Raw genomic sequence first — 17,672 nt, 5'->3', positions numbered from 1 at the left:
TAATTTTATAGACCTATATTAAAAGATGGGAACATATTTCCATAATATAATGTATGTAGCAAGTGGTACCCCAGGGCACCAAGTCATGACTCTGCAGTCCAGGCTCATTTTCTCTTGTATCTCGTGCAGGTGGATTTCATACATTTTTCCCAATTAGTGGGAAAAGGCTCCTGACAACCTGGTCAGTCATCACCAATCCTACCTGTCCTCTCTGGGGTATCCTTGCTCTTAGAGAGGCCTGGAACTCTTAAAAGCAGTGAGAGAGGGCTACCAAGAATCATGATTATCAAGCCAGTGAAGGTCAGGTTAGTGGCTGAGCAGTAATAAGGCAGGGTTGGGAGCCCTTATCATAGAAGGGCTATTCTGTGTTTAGAACTAGGCATACAGATGGACAGGCTAAAGGGAGTGAAAGCAAAAGTGAAAGGAAATTCTGGAGAACAAAGGTCGTTGCTAAACTGGACAACACAGCGGTCTTGGGGATTTCCAGTCCAGCTACTCACATATAAGCAGACTTGAGCACTCTTTTCCCACTCAGCTTCTGATTGCAGACATGGCTTCCTGCATCTGTGTAAGTTGGGGTCTGATAAAAGAATGGGAAGGAAAAGTATTTCCATTCATTGGGAATACAGTTCCATAATGAGGGGACAGTGTCTGGAAGGTGAGGGGGTTGGGTGGGCTCCATTTAGGGGACAAGGGAGACATTGATAACTGCATAACAGAAGGAGGTACTCTGGAGAGAGCTTGGTCACTTGGCTTATTAAACTTTTAAGATATTTTAATTATGTATTATTGTATGTGTGCATGTATATGCCAGAGTCAGTTCTATCCCTCCACCACCTACGTCATAGGGATCAAACTCAGGTGGTGAGACTTGGTGGCAAGAGCTGTTACCAGATAAGCATTTTGCCAGCCAAACTTGGGAGAAATGGTAGGGCATTGTGCTTCAACAAGGCTGGCAAGATGTGAAATTAGGGAAATAATTTTTAGAGTTCTCAACCTAAAGCTTCTCTCTCTTTTCAAAGGAAAATTTCACAAATCTCATTTAAGTTATCAGTGATCTAACACATTACCTTAAACAAGAATATGTCCTCATGAGGAGAACCTGTAGTCAGTGCAGTGCCAAACACAGGAGGAAACCTCCACTGAAGGAGCATCTGAAACATCTAGGTTGGGAAGATGTTTTTGAATGGTGTATGAGGAGGTTTTCATAGAGTTTGCAGACCTGATTCTTCCCCATCTTCCAGAATTCTGCAGTAAATGAAGTTAAACTTAGATATAGTTCCTATCTTATGTGATTGGGATCCTAGTCTAATTAAAAATAGATATTATGCTCTTATAACAATAGTTATAAAAATACAAACAATACAGATTAACAACATTAAACACAGCATTAAATGGTCATTATCAGAAATCACTGGGGACATTAATAAGAATGTAATAGTGTGGAGATTATGACTTAAGCAGGGTTTGTTCTGAATTAGTCACAGAGGGTGAAGCATGGGTGAGAGTATCCTATAAGGCGGCCACATCTTGGAAATCTGCTTTGGAGTTGTTTAAGAATCTGTGTACATCTTTTGAAGCCATGTAGTGTCTTTGCTGGCGTAGGAGAGGCCAGTTGATAGGGTAGAAAATTGGTAGTTACATTGGAGATATATTAGATATACATTTCAAGAGGAATGAGACTAATGCTCCAATTTGTGTTATAATATGGGAATTCGAAGTTTTGGGAGAGGGGGAGATACAGATTGTTGCATAGGAGCTGAAGGGCCAATGGACAGAACAATGAAGGTGAGGAGTGGGGTGTAGAGGGTGGCAGGCATTCTAGGTGACTCTTGGCTTTCTTTGCTTAGATTGTCCACTCTGAGCAATGGCCATTGATGACCTTTGATGCCACTGAGAGTGACAAAGTGAAGAAGATAAATGAACATATCAGATCCCAAACCAAGGTTTCTGTGCATGATCAGATCCTTCTGCTAGGCTCCGAGATCCTCAAGCCCCAGAGAAAACTGTCATCTTATGGCATTGACAAGGAAACAACCATCCACCTCACCCTGAAAGTGGTGAAGCCCAGTGATGAAGAGCTGCCCTTGTTTTTGGTGGAGTCAAGCAACGAGGGGCAAAGGCACCTCCTCCACGTTCGAAGATCCAGCTCAGTGGCCCAGGTGAAAGAGATGATTGAGAAGGTGACCACCGTGACCCCCAAGACTCAGATTGTGACTTGCAATGGAAAGAGGCTGGAAGATGGAAAGATCATGGCCGACTACAACATCAGGAGGGGCAGTTTGCTCTTTCTGACAATGCACTGCATTGGGGGGTGACTATGTGGATGGGGCGATAAGATGACCAAAGCCCACTTCCTTTTAGCTCTTACCAACCACTTTCTTTGACGATTTCTAAAAATTAATGAGAATGAAATAAAGATTGGAGATGAGTGGAGTAGAATAAACATATTTGTCAAGTCTGTGATTTCTTGTTTCTGACATAGTTCATTATGTGGCAGGATTGTTACGGAGAGCAGAAACGGAAACATTAGTCAGCTGTGGTGGTACACACTTTTAATTTCAGGACTTGGGAGGCAGGGGGAGGTGGACCAATGAGTAATTGTTGAACCAAATTGGGTTCTACTTATAGAGAATAGAGAAGTAATGTGTTACGATTTTTTTTTTACCCCCAAAGGTTCACAATCTAATAAATGATTTAGAAATTCATTCAATCATCCTCTCTTCTTAAAGATATTTGGTATGAAATAAAATCTAGTACCTTCTCCTTCTACTGTGTCTAACACCTAACAAAATGTTCATCTTGGGCAAGGAAGGGAAGGGGTTAACTTCTGGGTTCTTCTGGCTGATAGAGCTTCCTTTGCCACTGGATACCTTTCTCCACCTTCCTTCTATTTGCTCCTCTGCCTCACTTCTAGTCACAGGCAGGCTTTTCTCACAGCCTGACCATGGCTGCCTTCATCCTTACCAATGCTGGTTCCTTCTCTTCTTTAAAACTAGTTCAAAAGCCATATCTTGCAGATGGGATTCCCAGCTTAACCAGGCCTGGCACAATTTCTTATACTGCAGGTTTTCCTTGTAGTCTTATGTATCCAGTGTTCTGTGGTGAGCACTGGTCACCCGGCTAGTTCTGTATTAGCTGGGCTGGCTCTCCAAGAAGAGAAAACATGTCCTGTTTCTGGAAGCTATCTATGTAAGGTAGGGACATGGCCTTCTTGTTAACTCGAGGGACTCCACCTGATGGCTGAGGCCATAAAATTTTTTTATGATCTTTTGTAAGCCTGGGGAAAACCAAAGGTCAGCACCATGGGGCTCATCATCTTATCTCCATGTGGATTCAAGGGTGGTTACAAAGTCTCTTGAGGATGAGGATGGCCCCCTCCTCCATCATGCTTCCCTCCAGCACTTGCTCAGCTATGTTTATATCAGCATTGTTTGTAATAGCCAAAACCTGGAAACAACCTAGATGCTCTTCAACTGAAGAATGGATAAATAAATTGTGGCACATATACACAATGGAATACTACTCAGCAGAGAAAAACAATGACATCATGAGGTTTGCAGGCAAATGGATGGATCTAGAAAGAAATCATCCTGAGTGAGGTAACCCAGACTCAGAAAGACAAATATGGTATGTACTCACTCATAGAAGGATACTAGAGGTGGAACAAGGATGACTGGACTGCTACTCACATCACCAGGGGGGCTACCTGGAAAATAGGACCCCAAGAAAGACACGAGGATCACCCAATGACGGAGAAATGGCTGAGATCTACATGAACAACCTGGACATGAGTGGGAGTAATGAAGGGCTAGGGTTGAGGGAAAGAGAGCCTGTGGGACCGGGAGATCCCAGCTGGATCAAGAACAGAGAGGGAGAACAAGGAATAGGAGACCATGGTAAATGAAGACCACATGAGAAAAGGAAGAAACAAAGTGCTAGAGAGGCCCACAGAAATCCACAAAGATACCCCCACAATAGACAGCTGTCAATGGTCGAGAGACAGACGGAACTGACCTACTCTGGTGATGGGATGGCCAAACACCCTAATAGTCGTTGCCAGAAACCCCATCCAAGGACTGAGGAATCTGGATGCAGAGATCCACGGCTAGGCCCCGGGGTGGAGCTCCAGGAGTATAATTAGCGAGAAAGAGGAGGGTTTATATGAGCAAGAATTGTTGAAACCAAGGTTGGATAAAGCACAGAGACAAATATCCAAACGAATGGAAACACATGAACTATGAACCAAAGGCTGAGGGGACCCCAACTGGATCAGGCCCTCTGAATAGGTGAGACAGTTGATTGGCTTGATCTGTTTGGGAGGGATCTAGGCAGTGGTACCAGGTCCTGGGCTCGTAGCGTGAGTTAGCTGTTTGAAACCTGGGACTTATACAGGGATGCTTGGCTCAGTCTGGGAGGAGGGGACTGGACCTGCCTGGACTGAGTCTACCAGGTTGATCTCAGTCCTCGGGGAGGCTTTGCCCTGGAGGAGGTGGGAATGGGGGTGGGCTGGGGGAAAGGGGAGGGGGGCAGGAGGGGGGAGAACAATGGAATCCGTGGCTGATATGTAGAACTGAATGGTATTGTAAAATAAAATAAAAGGAAAAAAAATAGGATGAATAAAACATAAAAAAAAGTCTCAAGAGCCATTTACCCGTTCACCACATATGTATGTTTATATATTTTGGGGATTTCCCCTCAAGAATCCAAACCCTACCCGGTGAGAGAAAGGGATCTTCCTTTTACTAACTCTGGACTCCTTGAGGACAAAACTTGCAGATTTCATGCAAAGACAAATAATATGGGCAGCCTAGTTCTGGGACCCTGTGCCTTCTTAGTCCACTCACTGTCTGACCTGCCCCCTCCCCAGACTTCGCAAGAGCCTCAGCGCCGCCCCCTTCACTTCCTTGTTGCGCAGTGTGTAGATAAGGGGATTGAGCGCCGGTGTGACCACCGTATAGAAGAGCGAGACGAACTTGCCGCGGCCCTGGTTGTAACTATGTGTGGGTTGCAGGTAGGTGTAGGTGGCGGACCCATAGAATAGGCAGACGGCGGTCAGGTGAGAGCCACACGTGCTCGCTGCTTTCCGCCGGCCCGCGCGGGAGCGCATACCCCAGACCGCGCGGCCCACGGCGGTGTAGGAGACCAGGATGACCGCAGAAGGCACCAACAGGATGACCACCCGCGCGGCGAACATCTGGCGCTCGGTGGCGCTGCGGCCGCCGCGGCAGGCTAGCTGCAGCAGCGCGGGCAGTTCGCAGATGAAGTGGTCCAGACGGCGGGCCGCGCACAGCGGACGCGCGGCCAACAGGGCAGTCTGCGCAGCGGAGTTGGCCAGGCCGCCCAGCCAGGAGGCGCTGGCCAGAGCGCGGCACAAGCGCGGTGAGGCGAGTGCGGCGTAGCGCAGCGGGCGGCATACTGCAGCCGCGCGGTCCAGAGCCATAACCGCCAGCAGCACGCACTCGGCCGAGCCCAGGGCCAGAGAGGCGCACAGCTGTGCCATGCACCCGCCGCGCGGTAGCTGCAGCACCGGGCCGCACAGGCTGGCCAGCAGAGGCGGCACCACACTGGTGGTGAAGCCCACATCCACCAGGGCCAAGTGGCAGAGGAAGTAGTACATGGGTGTGTGCAGGCGCGGATCGCGAATGGCCAACAGCACCAACGCCGCGTTGCCGGTTAGCGTTAGTAGGTAGCAGAGAAGGACCACCGCAAAGAGGACCGGTTGCAGCGATGGCCAGTCGGTGAAACCCAGCAGTAGGAAGCGCTCCGCTGAGCTGTGATTAGCCTGAGGGGAAACTCCAACAAGGTTCAGAAGGATAAGACAAAGATATTTAATGCTAGCGGGCTTGGTGGTCCTGGCCTTGCGCTCGGGAGGCAGAGGCCGGAAATCGTGGTGAGTTCGAGGCCAGCCTGGTCTACATAGTGAGTTCCAGGTCAGCCAGAGCTATGCAGTGAGACCCTATCTTATCGCTATCTATGACAAGCAAGAATCCCAATGTGGGATAAACTGGGCAAGAGAGGAAAGCCTGTACCCAAATTTTAGTTTCATTACATAGCCACATGCCAGTATTCGTTCACAAGCTCCTTCAAGGGAGACAATGTCTCTCTTTAACAGATGAGCCAGTTGAGGATTTAGAAAATCATGTTGTCCTGAGTCCATCGCTTATCAGGTCTGTCTCCCTGGCTCTGGCTGCACTTCCAGGAATTAAAGAAGAAATTCAGTGTCTCTACCAGGAGCAGCTATAAAGATACAGGACACATTCCACTCTGAGCCTTCTTCCCCCATTTTCCTTAAAAGTGTGCATTGTCTAAAAGTCCAGGCTGAGTGAGACTAGATGGAGCAGCATTGCCACTGTTTTTGGTTTATGCAAAAGTTACAGTTGAAGCTAGGAGAACCCTGAGCAGGCAAGCCAGTCACGTTTCACTGGTGACCCTAACTCTGCTCTATGTGCAAACCAAAGTGGAAGTGCTTCTTGTAAATGCCTATATTATATAAAAACAGAATGTAATCTCAGCCAGTAAGGAGCAGCCTACAAATATATGTATCTGTAAACTTTTCACTGGAATAGACCAAATATGATGACTGTAGCCATCAAATGTTTTCTTCTTGATCCTCCTCCCTCCCTCTCTTCTTTCCTCCCTGCCTGCCCCCTCTTTCCATCCTTCACTTCCTTTCAACAGGGTCTCAGGAAGGTTGGCCTTCAGTTCTATTTGTAGCAAGAGGATGATCTTGAACTCCTGACCCTCTTGTGCTCACTATCAGAGTGCTGGGGTTATAACCATGTGCCACCATGTCCAGCCTCCAAGCAAATGTTTCTGTTTTACTTCTATGTTTATCCCATTAAAAAAAAAAATGTTCCCTTTGTCGTCCCCCCCCACCCCCGTGGCTCACTGAATCACTTCCACCTGACTCAGGAACAATTGTTTGCTCAAATAAACTCCTTAAAAGTTTATTGTGCTTCAGTTTTTCCCCCTTTGGATTGAAGATTGAACCTGGGGCCTTGTACAAGCTAAGGGTATGCTTAGTACTGAGCTAGTTTGTTTTTTAATCCATTATATTGTTGTGTAACCTGTGGAGGCTACTTATAGAGCACAGGGCCTCCTGCTGTAGATGTGGTGCTCGGGATCACCACAGACTAGCTTGGTGGGGGAAGGAACACTTCCTGTCAGAGCGGAAATGAGAAGACCTTACTCCTGTAAGCACAGCCGCCTCTAGTTGGTTATTTGAGATATAGAATTCACTTCATGTGCCATTCTGCCTCAATTTTGTCTTGTGTAAATGGGGGAGTTTGAAGTGGATGATTTCTTGGGTCTATCCTGGGCTTTCCTATCAATCATTTCTCAAACAAATTTAAAAGAAATGCAAGAACCAAGTGGTGGTGGTGCACGCCTTTGATCCCAGCACTCGGGAGGCAGAGGCAGGTGGCTTTCTGTGAGTTCGAGACTAGCCTGGTCTACAGAGTGAGTTCCAGGAAAGCCAGGGATACACAGAGAAACCCTGTCTCAAAATCACCCCCCCAAAGGAAATGCAAAAAACAAAGAGAACCTCATTTTCAAGGCCCTAGGTATTGGTACTGAATCCAATATCTGGTGGGTGTGGAAACCATCATAGTTGATGGAATGGATAAAATTTACATAGAAATCTTTCTATGCATGTTTCCTTACATAATATCATATGTAAACACACTCACTGCTTTTAATTTTAAAAAGTCACACTCCTCTTGGCTGGAAAGATGGCTCACCAGGTAGAGGCACTTGCCGTTTGATGGGCTGAGTTTCATCCCTGAGACCCAAATAGTGGAAGAGAACTGACTTCTTCAAGTTGTCCTCTGGCCTTCACATATATGATGTGGCATGCATTCTCCATTGCCAATTGATGCTGATGCTTCTATCAATCACAATCTTTTATATTGTTTTCTAGGAAGTAATCCTCTCCCAATAAAACATTTTGCTTTTCCTTACCAGGAAGAGTAAGCTTAATGTGAATAAGAACAAGATTTAGGACCCAGACTCCTTAGGTTTGGGTCTTTATTCTGCTACTTCCTGGATGATAACTGTGGGCATGAACTTAGCCCCTGTGTCCCTCAAACATAAGTGTGTAACAGGAGTTAAACACACAGAATGCTTTGAACAGTACCTGGCACACAGTGGGTGAGTGTTAACTGTTATCATTCATATCATTTACAAGCATATAGATTTTTGTTTTCATTGTTTGATAATTGTTAGTGCTGGAAATTGAACCTAGGGCCTCATGTGTGTTGAATATATATCCCTGGCCTTGGAAATAGTTTTGTTTGTTAAGACAAAGTCTCACTATGTAGCCTAACTCAGAACTGTTCTGCTTCTGCCTCCTGAGTACTGAGATTACAGGTGTGTGTTTCTGGATCACTCTTGCTCCAGGAAATGAGTGCTGACAGAATGATGTAAAATGTAAATGTAAAATGATGTAAAATGGATGTAAAAATCCATTTTCCTTTCATATATTAACTTTAATATTTCCTTGATTAGAACTTAGGCAGAGCAGGGTAGGGAGGGATCAAAATTAAAGTGTCCACAGTCACATGTTTGTAAAGATCTATAAGATTTTGACTTAAACCTCACTAACTCCAAGGTCTTCAGCTTTACAGGCTGTATTATGCCAGACCGTGGAAGCCAAAAGGACATGCAAAGCTTGATCTTTATTTCTAGACAACTTTACTGCATTGGGGCTGGACTGAACATGGATAAAATATAAGACATGACATTTAACTTTGTGACATAGTAGTGGCTAGAGGTGTTGAATTACAAAAAATAAAATTCTCCAGTACTGTGATTTCATAACCATGTACCATCATAGCTAGGTAAGTCCTAATATATTTACCTTCAGACATGCCACTGCATGAAAACAGGTACCCACTAGTAAAATTTCACAGACCATCTTTATGTTTTGCACAAATCCCCAAGAACACAGTTGTAACACACACACACACACACACACACACACACACACACACACACACACACTCCACTGATGATTTTTCAGAAGGCAAATCTGTTGTAAATAGTATAACATGTCTTTAAAGCTTCTTTGACTTTCTAGACTGTGACCCTAGTTGAAAAACCATTTATTCTTAGAGCAATGTAACAAACTTACCTTCATGTCTAACCTCTGGCTCCGCTTTTAGAACTTGAATTTATGTTGGTGTCTTGCTTGTGTTCTGGATTCCCTCTGTTTGAAGTGACAGAGGTCAAGATTAGCAAAAAACCCAAATATTTGAGTGTATTGGTTCCTGGAAAGAATACCTGAGATCAGAGCCAGGTGCTCCAGGATGAAGATAAGGGGTGGGTGCCATCCTGTTCAGCAGAGGAATAAATCAATGGTTTGAAAAAAAGATGCCCCAGTTTGTGGAATTGAGATACAGAGGCACAAGTCAGGGCTGTTACTGGAGAGTCCTGTAAGGAGCACAAACAGGTCAACCACTTTAGTCTTGTGGTAGTAGCTAATTAACCTTAGCTGGCGATTGCACCAAAAATATTCTTTTTAAAATCTAACGAGAGAGAGAGAGAGAGAGAGAGAGAGAGAGAGAGAGAGAGAGAGAGAGAGAGAGAGATATGAAGGATACTGACACCTTTTTTCACTAGAGAAGAAACAAGAATCTACTTTCCCTGCTCCTTGAAGAGGGGACAGAGCGCTGGGGAATCTGTGTCCCACTCCCATAATTAGCATTTTCCATGGAGGTGTCCAGAGAGGCATCCCCCAAGGTGATGGAGGGGGAATCCTGGAGAGACTATCCCTTCAGGGTACGGTGTCTCTGGTAGGCTGTGGAGGCTGGAGGCAACATAATTTCCTCTTCTTGTTATTTCCACTCTGCTCATTCATTGACTGACTTGCTAACCCTCAGCAAATCTCTGTCATGTCTGTAAAGCAGCCTTAATCTAACAGGGATACTGCAGATTTAAGTCATCTTAAGTTTTTTTTTTTTTAATTTTGAAAAAGGAACAGCATTTTAATATATAGTCCAAGCTGCTGAGTGCTGGGATTACTGGCATGTTTCCTCACATCAATCTCAACCTCAGCTGGACACTGGCTTTTATAACCTGCTACCACTTGTGGTTTCTGTTAACCCCTCCATCCCTCCAGCTCCTCTTTATTTTTGAATATGTTGTGTTGGTCCACTCTTTACTTTTCTTGTAAATCTTGGTGAATAATTATCCACAAAATTAAAGACTTGTCCCCTTCCATTTCCTTCTCCAGCGATCTGGAAATTCACTGCAGTCTCTCTCTATCCAGCCCAGATTGCCTTCTGCCATTATAACTTCTTTGGGGCAGGTGAAACGGCTCATTGGTAAAGGTGCTTGCCACCACCCTGACAATCTGAATCCCATACCCAAAACTGGCATGGTGGGAGGAGAGAGTTGACTCCTGAGACTTGTCCTCCACATCCACATGTGGGCTATTGCACACACATGCGCCCATACCTCACTACCACATACTAATAAACAAATGCAATAAAAAGTTTAAATACAATAATTACTTCTTTGTAAACTCTAAGCAATATTTTCACTTTTTAATATCCTCTTGGTTAAGTTGCTGCCATCTTTAAATTACACTCTAACTTGATTCATTACCTATGCTTTTTTGGTTGATAGTGGCTGTAGAAAAACCCACAGACAGGCTAAGAGGTTTCACTTTATCCTGACAACTGACTTTTAAGGGCAGGGGCAAAAGCCATCCGACAATGTGTGTGTGTGTGTGTGTGTGTGTGTGTGTGTGTGTGTGTGTGTGCCTATATGCAGTGTAGATGTCTTTTTTTTTTTCAAGATTGGACCATCCCCTTATGGAGGGTACAGAGAGACTTACAAGGCTTATGAAACTTAGCAGCATCAGCCACATCTGGAGGATATATGGGCAGTAAGCAATTGATGGAGGACGAGAGACTCCTTGGTGATGCATCTGTCTGCAAGGTGTACAGGGAACTTCTGCCAGTCCTTAACCCATGCTGGGGTGGGTTTTTCTGTGATGGCAGAGTCACTTATAGCCCTGTAAATAACCCCAGCAAGAGTCATTGCTTCACTAGACTTCATTGAACTGTTGTTACTCTTTCTATCTGGGGTGAACAAAATAGAACATCTAAGGAAAACTATGGAACAAATTATTGCCCAAATAAGGAGGATTAGAAAAAAACAAACAAACCAAACATGAGTTTTAGAGGAATAGTTGCATGGTTTCTACTATGGTAAGACATGCAACTGACATTGATCCATCCAAGGGTGGAACATTCTTGAGGGGAACTCAAAGTTGTCATTTTATTCTGTACAGTATAATATGTTATGCTTTTTGATGACGGGACATACCACATGTACAAGGATTCCCCTCAAATAGTTAATGGACTAGAGAAAATGTTACTGTCTTAGTTACTTTTATATTGCTGTGATAAAACACCATGACCAAGGCAACATTTAAAAAAAAAAAAAGAATTTTTCGATGGCTCTGAGTCCCAGAGCATTAGAGTCCATGACCATCATGGCTGGGGTCATGGCGGCAGGCAGGCAGGCACTGCACTTGAACAGTAGCTGAGAGCTTATATCCTCAGAGAAGGAGAAACTGGAAATGGCATGGGCTTTGGAAACCTCGAAGTCCACCCTCAGTGACACACCTTCAACAAGGCCACACCTCCTGACCCTTCCCAAGTAGTTCCACCACCTGGAGACCAAAGTATCTGAGCTTATGGGGGCCCATTCTTATTTAAACCACCAAAGTTACCATCCCCGAAAGTAACAAATATGGGTCAGGATTGCAGTCAGGCTATGACAGCTGTTGTTTAGGGTCTACTGTGGTTGTTAAGACTAGCAACTGAGTCTGTCTAAGAAGAACCTACCCATATGAGCTATAATGTGAAAAACACATGTAGATGTTATGCTCCACACTTGGCCTCTGATTTGGCAGGAAAAAAGTGGATGAGGGGGGAATGATAAGACAGGCATATTGTCCAGTTGAGCTAACATTTCTGGCTGGCAGGCCTTGAGGAAAGAGAACAAATCAGATCTGTGGTAAGAGCCTTGCCTGGGATCCAAAACCTTGGAACTTGTGGAAGAGTTAGATAGTAAGGAGAGAGAAAGCAGGTAAAAGTGATAGGAAACATATCTGCGGTCTAACCATTAGTACAGCAGATGATAAAAATCTATGATTAAGAATGTAGACAGGGAGCCGGGCGTTGTTGGCGCACGCCTTTAATCCCAGCACTCAGGAGGCAGAGCCAGGCAGATCTCTGTGAGTTCGAGGCCAGCCTGGGCTACCAAGTGAGCTCCAGGAAAGGCGCAAAGCTACACAGAGAAACCCTGTCTCGAAAAACCAAAAAAAAAAAAAAAAAAGAATGTAGACAGGGCCCTAATGATGACTCAGCACAGGAAGCTTGTTTTCTGTCAAATACCAAACCTTCAACTTTCAGTTAAGAACCTGGATATTGTGGACACCCGTGATAAAGGGCATGGAGATTTAATTCTGTTTGTACTTTGCCCTTTCTGTGGGTGGGAGGTGATGAGATTTGGTACTAGATCATGGGCCTGACATTGTAAGATGCTGCAGCTTTGAGAGAGACTGGATTTGTTTTTTCTAATGCTCAGAAACATTGCAGGGATAGATAGAATCCAAGAGCCAGAGAATGGGGAGGAACACCATGAAATTTTCTTTTCTGGACATCACATGGCTGCCTCACTCCCGAAGTCACAGCTGTGGTGGTTACTTGAACAAGACCTGCAGAAGACTGGGCCTATTAACATTCCATGATGAACGGAGGAGAGGCTCATGAGACACTGCCCCACCCTGAGGAGTTATAGGCAGCTAATGGTTGATAGGGGAGGGAAGTCATATTCCATAGTGCTGTAGCCACTGGTAAGTTGTCCTTGTTCAAGTAATAAGCCCCTCCCTATGTTGATGCAAGTGATCTTAATCAAGTGTGATGAAGGACGCACATGTGAAAAAGACACAAGGGCTGGAGAGACAGCTCAGCAGTTAGGAGCACTGGCTGCTCTTCCAGAGGACCTACGGTTGATTCCCAGTACCCAAATGATGGCTTGCAACCGTCTGTAACTCCAGTCCTAGGGGATCTGATACCTTCTCCTGGCCTCTGTAAGCATGAGGCAAGCATGTGATGCACAGACATATATGCAGACAAAATGCTCATATACATTAAATAAATAAAAAGACCTGAAACAAGGAGAAAAAGGATTTGGTAAGAGGGGTGGATAAGAGAGGATAATGGAAGGGAATGAATTCAAAGTACATTATATGTGTATAAAAGAAACTGAAAGGAAAATAGAGACCAGATTTGGCAATATTGGAGTGATCTAGTCACAGTTCCCTGCAGCCTCAGGCCTCCTTCTCTCTATCATTCCTCTTCAGCAAGTGCTGCTACCCCTGCTTTATGAACCCCAGGTAGCCTTGAGTTATAGCCCTGGTCCTTATTTTCTCTGCCTCCCTGACTTCTGGCATATAGTGACTCAAATAATATATGAGCTTGTAGCAAAGCCATATATTACCTTAGATTACCCACCCTCTCTAGAAACCTAGAGGTTAACCTGTAGTAAAGAACTTTCTTTGGTTGGTATTCAGAACAAACCTCTGTTGTGGTGGCTGATGTTAGATGTTATTAAACTGTCTTTTTACCTGAAATAAATCTCAGCTCCTATGTATACCAACCTGGAACAGAATGTTTTGCTCATTTAAAACGTCTGAGTGATCAGAAAATTAAAACAAAACCAGAAGCATCTCTTGTCTTCTGTGGGACCCAGGCAGACAAGAAACAGGAAGGGTGATGGTGGAAGAGAGGGCGGTAAGAGCCTTGCCTTCTTCATCAGAGCTTGATGAGTTTCAGTGGAGGGAGCTCAGGTGGTGGTAAGGCCTGAGTGAATTGTCAATCTTTCAGCCTTTTACCTGGAGTCAGTCTTGCTGCAAATGCAGTTCTTCCCATGGTCCAATGGGATCCTGCTAAAGTGTTTGTTCCATGAATGCAGTGACTTGCTTAACCACTGGAAGGAGGAAGAGCCATTGTTAAACATGTGGTTGGTAGGGAGGGCTTGTTCTTAGATGACTGATTTGGACCAAACTCACTTTGTTGTGCCGTCTTTGGGATGCATTTAAAATTACTGTTTACAAAAACTTTTATCTGAATTTGCAAGAGTTCAACAATTTCTGAGCAGAATCCTCCTCCTGTTAAAATACCATCACAAACAAACAAACAAACAAACAAACCAATCAAAGATCACCCATCACAGAATGCATCGCTGGATGTCAGTATAGTAGACGCGTGCTGCCACCATGTGTCTAAATAATGCAACGGCACCTTTTGCAGTTCCGGAAGGCTGGCTCTCAAATCCTGAAACAGCAATATTCTCTTGAGCTAACTGAAGCTTAGAGCAGTAATCGTCAGAGTTTTATGAGTTGTACTCATAGACTTCTTGATTAATCTGATAATTTTCATGTATAAGTTCTCTGGTGCTGATGTTGGTGCTATCCTGACAGGTCAATAGTATTGAGTTAACTATCACAGGCTCCCACTTTGCTCCACGCAAAAGGTGATTATACTGTTGGAGTATGTGTAAACTGTTGAAGAGATGACCTGTCTCACTGCAGGGCAATTATTCAAACTGTCTATCCTCCTTGTGGGTCATTAGTAAAGCTCAAAATGAGCCTTGGGGGATAATTAAGGGACCCGAGGCCTCTCTGCCACAGTTATCCTGTGTTCTGGGTACAATGGGGGCATGGGCAGATGGACTTGGTTCAGTTCTAACTTTGCAAAAACCCTTTCTGCTTTCATTTCACCTCTAGCTATTCATTTTTTTGGGGGGGCCATCTGTGATCAAATTCTTGTTATGCTTATTTTCCAGATCTTTCTTCCAAGTTAATGGTTTAAGCAATGAATCTTCTGAACAGCTTAAAGTAAAACATGATCTGTGATACAAAGGGAAGGATTTTCATGAGTCTTTGGGAGGGGTATTCCTCACTTGATCAGACAGCAGAGCTGATGGGTTAGTGCTCATGCCTAACTTGTAGACCTCCTATGTCAGGAGGCTGCATTCTAACCGCACTCAGGCTGAGGAGCTACGCTGGGGACGGGGAGGCACCCAGGCATTGAGCTGAGACTGCTGTCTCAGAGGAGTTTCCAGATTAGAGGCTGGATGCTCAGGTGCAGCTCACAGACACGAGAGAGAGGTAGGGTGGGAAACACTGCATTCGGAAAAGAGATATCATCTGATGTCTTGTTCTCTTTAATTTGGTGGACAGCATCTCCCTGTGTCTAAACTTGTCTATTGTCTGCTGAAAGCCTGTATAACACAAGAGACAGAAACCTTTCTTCTGGCCTTCTTTCCTGTCTAGGGTCAGAATTAATGAATTTGGAACTGTGTTACCTATTATGACTGGTGTTGACTATGGAATCAAGTGGGCATACTTAAATTTGGCGCAGGACTGATCTTTCGGTTCAAGGTCCTGTGGCAGTGATGGTGGGGAAAGGGCATTCACCACACACTCTGATTTTGTTCTTTGTGAGAGAGCCAGCTACAGAAAGTAGAGGATCCTCAAGGGAGATAAGCACAGAGCAGTAGATTCCTAGCCTAGCACAGCACATTTAATTCAGACTTCTCTTTGTTTGTCATGAAACTGAAAACCAGAAAGGTAACAGGTTGTGTTTGCTCTAGGTCATTGGCAATTTTGTAGCAGTGAAGCTCATAATCTAGGGTTTTAGTCCTTTATCATTTTTTTTTTCAGAGACAGGATTTCATACAGCCTAAGCTGGCCTGGTATTAAAGACAATCCTCCTGCTTCAGTATTCTGAATACTGAGATTACAAATTTGAGTTATTGTAATTGGCTCCAAATCTTCAGTCTTAACTTTAAAAACTTATTTATTATGTGTAGCTAGAGTTTTTCTGGTCCTTCCTGGCCCACAGTCAGGACAAATCTCTCTAACCCACCAGTCCCACAGCAGCTCAGACCCAACCAAGTAAACACACAGAGACTTATATTGCTTACAAACTGTATGGCCGTGGCAGGCTTCCTGCTAACTGTTCTTATATCTTATATTAATCCATTTCTATAAATCTATACCTTGCCACGTGGCTGGTGGCTTACCGGCGTCTTCACATGCTGCTTGTCATGGCGGCAGCTGGCAGTGTCTCTCCCACTCAGCCTTCCACTTCCCAGAATTCTCCTCTCTCCTTGTCCTGCCTATACTTCCTGCCAATCAGGAAGAAATAAAACACTGGCCAATCAGTGTTTTATTTACACAGAACGATATCCACAGCAATTATGTTTGCATGTGTGTGCATTTTTGCGGGCATACTCGTATTCACGCACCATAGCACACATATTGAAGTCAGAAGACAGCTTGTGGGAGTTGGTTCTACCTGTGGTTTCTGGGGATTAAAATCAGGTCTTCGTGCTTGGTGACAAGTGCTCTCACCTGCTAAGCCATCTTTCCAGTACCCAGTCTCAACCCTTAACCAGGGCTTTCCCTGTTCAAAACCAAGTCCTGTTTTCACGTGATATGTCTATTGTACATCTGCGCATATGCAACTGGATACACCACTGCAATGAGTACACACATAATTACAAATGCCCACAAATACTTCATATGTAGAAGTAAAAAGTGGATGCACCCAGCATTTCATCAGCAGGTGGGGGAATAAACTGAGGTCTTACATGATGGGACACTATTCAGAAATGAATATGAATGGGCTGTTATACGCTATAGCATGGATGAATCTCAAAACAGTTATATTGTATTAAAATAGACCAAAAGTCCATTCATGTAAAACTCAAGAAAAGGCAAAGTGATCTGTAATGATGAAATGCAGATGAAAGATGAAAGGTTGTTTGGGAATAAGGATTGCAGGGAAGAATGGAAGGGAAATTCTGTAGTGGGGCATGGGGAAACCTGTTATTTGAATCTTAGATGGCCTTTTAATAAAAAACTCAGAGTCAGATATCAGGGTGAAAGCTGAAAGATCAGAGAGGCAGAGCAGCCAGACACTAGTTTTTACCTCTACAAAATCCTCAGTCTAAAGAGAGTGAGTTCCTGTTTCCTCATGCCTTATATGCCTTTCTCTGCCCTGCCATATTACTTCCTGGGGTTAAAGGCATGCGTCACTACTGCCTGGCTGTTTCTCTCCTATGATGGATCAATCTCTTGTAGCCCAGTGTGGCTTTGAACTCACAGAGATTCAGACAGATCTCTGCCTCCTGAGTGACAGGATTCAAGGAGTGCCACATTTCCTAAATTCACATTGTTGGATGACAGTTTCATGGGAATCAGCATTTTCTCTCCAAACAATGTCTGTCTGAAGTTTTAAGTGTTGGAGATAATAAAATGTGGATTTTATTTTTCACTTTACATTTTATTTTTTAAATTAAATTTATTCTTTGAAAATTTCATTCCTGTATATAATGAATTCTGATTACTCTCTCTCTCTCTCTCTCTCTCTCTCTCTCTCTCTCTCTCTCTCACACACACACACACACACACACACACACACACCATCCCTTATGCATTTTAATCATTAGTGAATTCTTAAGTAATGTGTCCTCTTGATCCTCTGGGAGACTCTTATTTTTTGAGACAGGGTTTTACTCTATAGCCTAGACTGGCCTGGAACTTGCAATAGTCCTCCTGCCTCAGTCTCCCAAGCCCTGGGGTG

The 17,672-nt window shown here is 44.3% G+C and overlaps 2 protein-coding genes across 2 annotated transcripts; one reads left to right on the top strand and one right to left on the bottom strand.

The window, feature by feature from the left end:
• The first annotated feature begins 455 nt into the window (after positions 1 to 455).
• Positions 456 to 2,463, top strand: Ubd (ubiquitin D). The gene is made up of 2 exons (XM_028856652.2): positions 456 to 568; positions 1,851 to 2,463. Exons 1-2 carry the CDS (start codon positions 551 to 553, stop codon positions 2,316 to 2,318), a joined length of 486 nt encoding a protein of 161 aa, XP_028712485.1. The 5' UTR covers positions 456 to 550; the 3' UTR covers positions 2,319 to 2,463.
• A 2,380-nt stretch (positions 2,464 to 4,843) lies between these two features.
• On the bottom strand, positions 4,844 to 5,904 carry LOC114682659 (putative olfactory receptor 2I1). The gene has a single exon (XM_028856622.1). It carries the CDS (start codon positions 5,618 to 5,620, stop codon positions 4,844 to 4,846), a length of 777 nt encoding a protein of 258 aa, XP_028712455.1. The 5' UTR covers positions 5,621 to 5,904.
• Positions 5,905 to 17,672: the final 11,768 nt, after the last annotated feature.

Source organism: Peromyscus leucopus, chromosome 16_21, assembly GCF_004664715.2.
Source record: "Peromyscus leucopus breed LL Stock chromosome 16_21, UCI_PerLeu_2.1, whole genome shotgun sequence".
Lineage (NCBI taxonomy): Eukaryota > Metazoa > Chordata > Mammalia > Rodentia > Cricetidae > Peromyscus > Peromyscus leucopus.
The sequence above is the reverse complement of the archived record's forward strand: the minus strand, read 5'-3'. Positions and strand labels throughout refer to the sequence as shown.